The 11,271-nt window shown below is 31.4% G+C and overlaps 1 protein-coding gene across 1 annotated transcript; it reads left to right on the forward strand.

The window, feature by feature from the left end:
* Positions 1-320: 320 nt before the first annotated feature.
* Positions 321-1,633, forward strand: LOC100261260 (ethylene-responsive transcription factor 5). The gene has a single exon (XM_002281930.4). It carries the CDS (start codon positions 677-679, stop codon positions 1,508-1,510), a length of 834 nt encoding a protein of 277 aa, XP_002281966.1. The 5' UTR covers positions 321-676; the 3' UTR covers positions 1,511-1,633.
* Positions 1,634-11,271: the final 9,638 nt, after the last annotated feature.

Genomic DNA, 11,271 nt, shown 5'->3' on the forward strand with positions numbered 1-11,271 from the left:
CCAAATATATATATATATATATATATATATATATATATATATAAAATAATTTTTAGTTTATTTTAAATTTAATTTTATATCTTTACCTCTTGGGTTTATCACTTTATATTAAAATAAATAAATAAATTGCAGTTTCTCTTTCCAAAATTTTCTTTTTTTTCTACTTCATAAAAAAAATTCCCTCAAGACAATTATTATATTAAACATTTAAACAGATTTTACAATTGGTTATTGTAATAGATGATATCAATGTGTTGTGCATGAGATTAATTTCCCCCCGCAGGTTGATAAGGTTGGTTAAGCTCGAGAATTGGTTTTCTTTAATATTTTTTATTCATGTAGCATAACCCATATATATAACAGTAAAAAAGTTCAGCCTTGCACGTGGTATGTAGACAACAGCTGTGTACCACTGATTAATTCATATAGGTCAATGACGCAAACATGTGGGAAGAACCGAAGTACCCTGGAAACCACTGTTTGTTTTGCCGGAGGAACGACATAAACTACCACAAAGAAGTTTCATTCCCCCAACTAGGAACCTCATCTGAAACCTCCTCTTTCTATCCATCATGTTATATATAGCTCCACCACACTCTCTCCTCTCCACTCTCGCTCTCTCTACTTGTTTGCAGTGCCAATACTACACTACCTCCCAGTGCTCATCTCCATTGATATGGCAGAAGAAGCTTCCTCGCTTCACCTCATTCACCAACAGCTCCTCTTCGACTTTGAATCTTTCGAAGGCTTCGTCTCTCATGTAAATGTTCCATCCCAAACTTCAACCTCTGATTCAAGTCCTTCCACCTCAGATATTGTTCCGCTCTCTAATTTCTCCAATCTCCATGAAGATGAAAACAACCCTTTTCTCCTCCACTGTTCTACCTCGGCTCCATCAGGGTTTTTCCAGTTTGAAACCAAATCCCCCAAAAATTCCACATTAAGTCATCGGCGACCTCCACTCAGCATCTCGGTCCCTCAGCCCACCGTTTCTCAGTCGCCGGCGGAGTCCGATTCAGGCGATATCAGGCATTATAGAGGCGTGCGCCGACGGCCATGGGGGAAATTCGCGGCGGAGATTCGAGACCCGAATCGGAGAGGATCGAGGGTATGGCTGGGGACATTCGAGACTGCCATTGAAGGCGCCAGAGCTTATGATCGAGCTGCTTTCAAGATGCGCGGTTCCAAAGCTATTCTCAATTTCCCTCTTGAAGCTGATAATTGGTCGGGTTCTGACCCACCAGCGACATCTGGCCAGAAAAGGGAGAGAGACAGTGAGACTGAAGAGAGACAACAAGTGGAGATGAAGGTTCTAAAGCAAGAAGAGCACTTGCCGGAATCTGACTGCACACTGGCGGCAGCCAGTAATGTATTGGGGGTTTGTCCCTTAACTCCGTCAAATTGGAGGGCCGTCTGGGAGGAGGGAGACATGGAGGGAATGTTCCATCTGCCACCGTTAACGCCGTTATCACCCCATCCTTGGATAGCATATTCTCAGCTTATTGTCTGAGTCGAGGGTTTACCTTACCAAAGACATCCAAATGTAACTAGAATTCTTTTATACTCTATGAACAGTATATTGAATAAGTTTAAATCTTTTACGGATAATAAATCTCACACTCTTCTTTTTTAATGCCGTCCAAATCAATTATCACAAAAATACTTAATTGAGGGTTTAATTAATAGAAACTAATGTACATAGGTTTCTTTTTATCTAATATATTTTTTTGTGTTCCTTGAGTATCTAATATATTTTTTTGTGTTCCTTGAGGAGTAAACCTGATAAGTATAGAATGTCATCTTGTTTTGCCACTTCATTTCATTACAATATTTTTCATAAATTTCTCTCAATTATTTTGGTAATTAGCATTTTTTTTTTGAAATATTAAATATTTTTATAGAAATGGTCGAAAAGGAGTTCTTTTGTCTTGAAATCCGAATAATATTCATTAAAAAAAAAGTTATTCTTTCGGGAATTCATCAAAAGAGGTGTTTAGAATTTTACCAATTGTGGAGATATCTAGAAACAATATTTTTTTATTATTCTTCATTTGAAGTAGACTCTTATTTTTTTTCTATATTCTTTCTAGATTCAAGGAATAACTATTCAGTCGCAAATAAAAAACAAAGAATAGATTCATAGGTTTGATACCTTGTAATAGAACTTAGGCTTGATAGAACTATTAGATCGAGAGTCGACAAATGAATTAACAATTCATAGCTGAACAAAAAAATGACAAAAAAAAAAAAGTTCATTCATTCCCCTTCTATATCTTGCATTTATAGTAGTTTTGTCTTAGCGAATCTCTCTATCACTTAATAAAAGTTTGGAATCTTAGGTTACTAATTGGTGGAATACTAGGCGATCAGAAACTTATGTGAATAGTATTCTAATTTTTTTTTTTTTTATAGAATTAGAGGAAATTTTCTTGTTGGACAAAATGATAAAGAAATGCCTAAAAACATATCTATAAAAGCCTCGTATGGGAATCCATAAAGAAACGATCCAATTGATCAAGATGTACAATGAGGATCCTATTTATATGATTTTGCATTTCTCAACAAATATAATATGTTTCCTTATTCTAAGTGGTTATTCTATTTCGGGTAATGAATAACTTCTTATTCTTAACTCTTGGATTCAATAAATAATCCTATATAACTTAAGTGACATAATAAAAGATTTTTTTATTTCTTTTTATTAATTGATTTATGTATCTAATTCCATTTGCCCCATTATTGGGAACTAATGATTGGATCTATCTACAAAGATTTTGGATTTGCTTATAACCATCAAATTATATCTGGTATTGTTTCCACCTTTCCCACCATTTTTTATATACAATTTTAAAATATTGGATCTTCTAACATTTAAATTGTATATCTTCATCACATGTAATGATTTATCATTCAATGAAAGACTAAAAGATGATCCATTGTTGATATTAATCTAATTAGAATATTTTTTACTTTGTACATAAACAAAATGTTCAAAAACGTGCTTACTTTTTATATCTCTACCCATCCAAGGGATTCCTTTTACATTCCAGTAAAATCATTTCAATAAATAGCGAAATCATGGATAGGGAATGATACTAGTGACCTACCTAATTTATTGTAGTAAATATCAGGATCAATGATTGGATCATGCAACCTAGAAATACCTTTTCTTGAATAAAGGAATAGATTACTCAATCCAATTCCATATCACTTATGATATATATATATATATATATATAATAATTCGAACATCTATTCCAAATGCACATTGCATTTTTGCACAACAGAGTTATGAAAATCTACAAAAAGTGATTAGACGTATTGTATGTGAAAAATCGAAAGTCCAATAGAGAACACCTAGGTGGGTGAATGGGTGATTTAAAAGTTTTCAATAAAGATTTATATGTTATACCCAATTCTTTTACCCTAAGAGATGTTAAGGATAATATTTTCTATTAGATATATACAATTCAAACAGAATATCAAATATAAAAGATATAAACAATGAGGCGTAAGATGTTTATGTAGAAAACCCTCTCACTAACTATGGAGATAAAAAAACTACAAAATCTAAGACCTTATTTTAAAATATTAAAATATAAATTTATTTAAAAAAACTAAAATATAAATAATAATGATAATAACAAAGTTCTAATATTTTATAAATTAAAATTAATTTGATAGATAAATAATAAATTATATATTAAGACCGATATATCCTTGTATATAGATATTTTTCTTCATAATGTCAATTATATTTACAAAATAACTTTAAAATGTATGTTTTTATTTATTTTATAATTTTTTAGAGTTTTTTTTATAAATATTTTCATGAATTTTTAATTCACCGATATTTTTGTCAAAATATCCACCGATATTTCTCCGATATTTTCGATATATCCTTAAAATTCAAATACCGATATATCTGTATTTATCAATATTTCAAACCATGATTATTACAAGGATGAACCCACTCTGAAATATGAACTATAAAAGAAAATGCCTATCAAACCAATCAAAGGAATATTAATTACAATACCTATCAGCCAAAAAGGAATCCTTCTAGTAGTATCGACCACTTACCCCACTTCCCTCCACATTTCATCAAATGTTCTTGTTAAAGACATAAATAATCATGGATAATTATGAGATGAGATCTTTCCAAATGAGACAAGAGAGTTCCTAATATTATTATATATTTTATTAGTCCCTTTTGTTCTCTTAATTCTTAATTGAAGAAATATTTGGAAAGTAAAATAACAAATACAAAAATGAGTAATAACCCCAGTAAAGCTTTACTAGTACAATTCAATTCAACATTTTGTTCATTCAGATTTGATTTTGTCTTAGCTTTCTAATTTGGATTAGGTTTATTGTTAGATGAACTACATTGCTAATATTAACCCTAAAAAAGAAATGGTAGGTACAAATATACATGAACAAACCAACCATCGCACTATAAAAATGGATAGGCTCGATCTATGGTCATTAGGGCCTCCTAAAAAGATCTACTAAATTCATTGAGCTGTTCCAAAGGATCAAAATGGTCAGTTATTAATGGAATTCCTTGTCACCTTTTTATAAAATACTCATTTGGTTGAGGACTTCCAAGTACATCGTAAGCTAAACTCATGTTGATGAATAACTAACCCATAATAAATAGGGAAGGTATGGTAATGCTATCAATGACCCAATATTGAATATTGGTAATAATATCAACAAAAGAACATTCTCCTATGTTTCCAAACATGTCGAGCTCCACATATTCTAGTGTAGTCAAAGGACAATTGATTTCATAAAAGATGATATTGTCAATATTGTACCGAGGGTGTTTTTAAAGTATACTAAATCAATATAGTTATCCTTCTTCTCCTACAATAACACAATTTCAATCAATATCAAAATGAAGGTGCACATTGGATTAAAATTGATGAATCGTTATTTTCTTAGAAATTGAAATATTAAAATTGAGTTAAAGTTTGTTAAAATACTTCTTCTTATAGTAGTATTTTTTATTTATATATATTGTCATTTTTTTATTAAATTAATTAATTAATACTAAAAGAAACAACAAAAATACTAAATTGTGGTTGATGGAGTAATTTTTAGTTGGTCCATTAGCATGCATATGGAGTATGAAATGGAATAGATATGTTCCTAGTGAAATTGGATTTTTTTTCTTTTTTTCAAAAAAGGAAAGTTATTTAGAAAAGAGAACATTATAATATTTGAAAATGGATATGTTAATTGTTTAACTAGAGTTCTATTAGGTTAGTTAATCAATTACGAGCCACTTTGGGCTAGATTAAGCGACTCGAACTCAAGGTGAATTCAAGTCACTTAAGTCCATGGAAAGCTTTTAAATACCTTTTTAGGGGTTAAGGCTTCAAAGTTTCTTCTATTCACTTTCTCCCATATGTTCCATAAGGAGCGAACCACAACCTTCACCCTCTCATATTTCCACCATCGAAGTACCAAGATTTAAGAGTGAGTCATTAGGTGAAAAATTATTGAGTTTTCAAGATCGCCTATAGATTTACAATAATCTTCACCCATAGGAAAATCATCTAGATCCTGGTAAGGACATCAAACTTGTAATTTAGATCCTGAAAAATGTTTTATGTGCATATTTGCTTCCCCTTGCTACTATCTAGTAGTCATAGGAAAGTTTCAAGTACTTAATGAGATCCAAATCTAGGAAGCAAAGTAATTCAAGATTCCCAATACTATTGTCGTTGTTTGTTGTGCAATTCACAATTTTATAAGGATGCATGACCATAGAGATCTTATAGGAAAATATAATTGAGGATGTTGTGGAGATTAATGTTACTCAACTCAACTGTATTACATGGCTTGTGTTTGTGATGAGATTACTTAAAAAAATATGGATGTTGATCGAACAATAGTGGACTAACGATAAACTATCTTTTCAACTTTGCGTTCTTAACTTTGATTACATTTACATTTATTATTTATAGATATTTAGAGGTAATTGGTAAAAAGACTTTTCATTTTTTTTTCATTTGCTTTTATTTTTTATTTTTAGTTTTTTTATTATAGGTCTCGTTTGGATATACTTTATTTTTATTTATTTATTTTTTAAATAATAATAATTATTTATATATAAAATATATAATCTCTTATGCAAAAAGTATGACCTTCCATTATGTTCCTAAATATTATTTTAAAAAATTTTAAAATTTATATAGTAATATCTCTCTCTCTCTCTCTCTTTAATTTTAAAAAAGATTGGTAACTTTTCAAAATAAATCTTTTAAGATTACTTGCATTTTTTGTAAAAATAATAATATTTTTATTTTTAAATATATGAAATATAAAGTATATAAAAAAACATTTTCAAAAATAAAAAAGAAATTATGGTTATCATACATGTATACCGTTTTATAAAAATAGAAAATATAATTGAAAAATGGTTTATGTTTTTTGCTTTTTTACAATAGCGAATTTAATCTACATCTCAAGTTTACAAATTAATTGCTTCTAAATTAACCAAGAGCATAAAACAAACATTCATAAAGTTTGGATATGCTTTAATATGTTCTTTCTGTTTTTATCTTGGCTCATGGAACAAATTGTTGTACAAACTCATATAGTTGCAAACAAATTTTGAAGAATCAATTTAGATAAGCATTCATACTCTCACACTTTTGTTTGCTCCTCATCCCTCTAAAGAAATTTCCCTGCAAATATGTCTTGGTCCATCTTTTGTGTTTCTTATAAACCTCTTTAACCCAATGATTCCCATGAAGGCCCAACCTTTTAACCATTTCATGCTAAGTGTCTTCGAATTCTTCGGGATTGCCTCTCATGAACATACACTTTGCAAAGTTGCTTTTGAAATCCTTAATATGCACATTCGTGAATGCATTTCGTTGGAGATGTCATGCGCATTCAATGGCACACATTCCCATTAGTTACAACAGAAATGGGCTTCTTGTTCATCATTGCAATAAGAAACGTCTTTAACACCCACTCATATGTACCAATACTTTCATCTATCAATAGCGCACACCTAAAGACCATCGTTTAGTGGAGATGATTAACACCAACCAACACGACTAGTGATTTCTTATAGGTATTGGTGCGGTATGTTGTATCAAATGCCAACACATATTCAATACACGCATAATCCAATCAAGATTTTAAATCAGCCCAAAACAAGTTTGCTAGTCGACTTTCATCATCCACATTGAATTTATAATAAAATGAAGGATCTGCTTCTACCTTTGCCCACAAGTAAACAAAAGTCGTTTTCACATCACTATCTTTTATTTCAATTCTACGCATTGCATCAACATGATTGTATATATCTTTTGCTGTGAAACCAAGATGTTCATGTCCTCCTGATTGTTGGACCATATAGTTCATAATTTGGGTTGTCTTGATACCAACTTTATGCATAACATCAACTTGTGTCTTATCCGGATTGCTTAATGATTGGAGAGACCAAAGGAATTGTGTGTTAATAGCATTGACCAAAGGATGATTATGCTCTCCTTTAAACTCCTTAACAATCCACTTTCCAACTTTTTGATTGAACCCAATATGAAATGCAACTTCACATCCAAGTTTAGTCAACAATCGTGGCTCACATTGTCAATTCTCTTTTTGAAAACACTATGCCAACCGATGTCCTTCTTTGGAATACACCCACTTCTGAGATACTATAAGTCCATTCTTATCCCATTTTAAATCATCTTTTCAAATACTAAATCTTGTAACCTTAGCAAACTTGTTGTAAAATGTTTTTGTCTCATCTATACAATTGAATTCTAATTTGAACACTTCTTCTGTCGAAATACCATTCAACACCTTCTTTTTCAAAGTAATTGCATCATGGTAATAATTCCCACAAGTATATAGATCCTCATGTACCCTATCTTCAAGTTTCATATCAAATTCCTTTTCATGAGCTTTGTCCATCTCTGGTTGTTCCACTTAATATTCAGATAAAATGTTCTCAATTATAGCAATTGCAACTTCAATGTCAAACATCTCACTTAATGTTAATCGGTGGCATAATTCTAGTCAACATTTATGTTCTCTAAATCTTAAATAAGTGATACAATGCATAGTCAGTATGTATTGATTGAGAAGATGTTCTTGATCGGTACCAAATGGTCGATCATTATGACTCTATTTCGTTATTCCTCTATTTATGGCAATATTTTCTAGTTGAGTTTTGTTTCTCAATCAGAAGCTAACAGGTTTATCAGTTCATGTTATTTGGCCAACGAGCCATTCTTGGTAGTGTGTATTAGTTGCAAAATTTAAGCTGATCGATTGAGAAAATTAGGCAACCGGTTGCCATTGGTGGTTATACCACTATGGGAAAAAAAAAAATTGGCATTTAAGGAAAATAGTCATAAAGCTTTGTGGACATCAACTACATAGTATTTCTATATAACACAAATGTTTCTAATTATATATAGGTTTTGGAAAAAAATTTCCCCCTATTAAAGGTTGGGGGAATTATATTGAAAATGAATTTAGTCGTTTTTGTTTATGACATGAATGGTGCGTTGATGACCATACCTTGAAAACCAAAATTGCAAGTTTGATGCAACTTAATCTCCACCAATTTCGTGATGTTTGGCATTGAGGCTTTCCACATTGAAAACTCTTCTTGCAATCTCCACCTCTCTTCAAAAAATAGATTTTATTTAAAAACTCCAAACATATATTATTGGTTGGTAGGTGAAGTAATGGTAGAATCTAACATGTTGCCACTTGTAGGAATTTATTTCTACATCAGTACATTTGGTGGTTCAAATTTCTCATTTTTGGTTTATTTTGTTAGGTGACATTAAAATATTAACAATGTCCCAATTATTTACCATAATGTTGTTGCTTAAAGTAAGTTCAAATGGAATTATGTATAACTTTAAATTTATATAAGCTATATGCAAAATGACAGATTTAAATCAATGGATGTTATTGTTTATTTATATTCACTTTATGGATAATTAAGTAAATTGAAGTTCGATAATACTTCCAATTTTATGGAAGTATATTCAAATTCATATATTCATGAAGCAATTTATTAAAAATTCCCATTTTCAACCTATTCTTAAGCATTCCAATTGAAGCAAGTTAGGAAAATTAAAATTTTTCAAAAATTCCAATTCTAATATATGCTTAAGCATTGTAATTTACATCTTCAACTATATGAGAAATCATATAACTTAATTAATCCACCATTTCCTGCCATTCCAATTAAAGCCTGTTAGGAAAATTAATTTTTTTAAAAAATCCCAATTCTAACATATGCTTAAGTATTGGGACATTATTTTTTTCTAAATTTATATCCAATTTCCTATTTACATATTAATCTATGTCCAAATTTTGAAATAAATTTAATATTAACCTTCCAATATTTGCAATATTAAGTATTGAGTCATTTAAATAAATTCAATTTACCCTTTTAACACATATTACATTAATTATTTGTTATAAAGTGAAACAATTTTCTTTTGAAGTTAAAATAAACATTCCAATTGATTAAGGTCCATGGTCGACTGTGTTAGAAAAATTAGGCTAATCCAACCTATGGTAATCACCCTAAAGGATTGGGGGGGGGGGGGGGGTGAATAGGGTGATGGTCTCTTTTTACAAATTTAAACTATGTGAATATAGACAATTGCATATAAATGAAAAGAGTAGGGAAGAGAGAATGCAAACACAAGATCTTATAGTGGTTCGGAGCAACCTGGCCTACATCCACTCTCCTCTAGCTTCAATCCCAAGCTTGAGGTTCCACTAATTCAAGGCTTCCAAACCGAGCCTTCAAGCAATACAATTGGATTATGGTTCCAATTCACCCTCTTGGACTTTTGGCTCCAAACACCCTTTACACTTCTCAAGAGATATCCCATTCTTGAGAAACTTCCTCTCAAAGATTTACAAATAAATGATCTCACAAAATCCTAGTATAAAAACTTTAAGCTCAAATGATATAAGAAAACTAGGATTGAATGGTGCACTAAAGATATGCAAGTTTTAGAACAATGGTACACTCAAAAACACTCTTCCAAGGCTCAAATATATTCAAGAAAGGTTTAGGAAGGTTAAGTTTTTTAAACAATGAAAATTGGAGCCTTTTTATAGAAGAGAAAAGCCAAACTAACCGTTTGGGGGTTCGACCGGTTGACTAGTTGTTAGCATTAAATGCTTGGCAGGTGACCATTGGGCCTCAACCGGACCTCGATCGGGAAGAGAATCACCTCGACTGGGAAGAGAAGGCCATTGGGAGAAAGAGAAACTTTTTGACATCCCTCGACCGGTCCTCGACCAGACGAGCACAACCAGTCGACCGGTTCCTCAACCGGTTGAGCCATTTTTTGGTTCAACAACCAACTTTTTCAACTTAAAACCTTTTAAAACAGGTTTGAAAGACATTTAACACAAGGTTTTAGTTGAAAACATGAAATCATCCAATTCTTAAGATATTTAAAACAAAATAACTATTGGATGATTTTGGTGCATAAGTAAAAAATGTAATGCATGAAAATCCTAGTGCACCAACAACCTTACAAAAAGATGTTATGAAGCTTGGGTCTTGAAAAACACTTCTCTTTGAGGTGGTCTTCTTCTTCATGATTTCTCTTTGACTTGATTTGTCTTTGTGATTGCCACTTTTGAAATCGTCTTGCCTAATCACACTTGGAATATAATCATTAGTTCTAAACCTTGTTTTATTATCATCAAAATCAAGATTAACCAAACCTTGGTTGCACAGACCGAATTGGGGCCACCAACATAAAACCTTGAACCTCTCTCTCTTCTATTCCCTTGAACCTCCCACTAGCCCATTCTTACAACAGAACCCCACAAGCGGAACCACACTCCAGGGCACCTAAACGAGTGTTGACAGTAGCAACAATGACCAAAATCGGCAAAGGGAAGATGCCGATGGTTTCGAAAAATGCTGACATTTGTAAGAAGGCTACCTTTGATAGAGGTATGTTCACAAGCCCACAACTAGCTGAGATATTTAGTCATCATTTCTCCAATAGGACAATGATCCCTAGCAAAGATAAAAATATCGGTAATCACGGATATATCAGTACTTCGATTTTACAGATATATCGGAGATGTATCGGCGGATATTTTGGGAAAATTTTTTTGTAGGCTTAAAATTGTTAAAAACTCATGGAAATGCAAGAAAAACTTCATAATAATATAATTAGAAGTATAATAGACATTTTAAAGTTATTTTATTGAAGAATATGATATACATATGATATAATT

This window comes from Vitis vinifera, chromosome 16 (genome assembly GCF_030704535.1).
Source record: "Vitis vinifera cultivar Pinot Noir 40024 chromosome 16, ASM3070453v1".
Lineage (NCBI taxonomy): Eukaryota > Viridiplantae > Streptophyta > Magnoliopsida > Vitales > Vitaceae > Vitis > Vitis vinifera.

Excerpts from the sequence above, each read along its gene's own strand:
- LOC100261260 (XM_002281930.4), top strand. The coding sequence starts at position 677 with ATGGCAGAAGAAGCTTCCTCGCTTCACCTCATTCACCAACAGCTCCTC.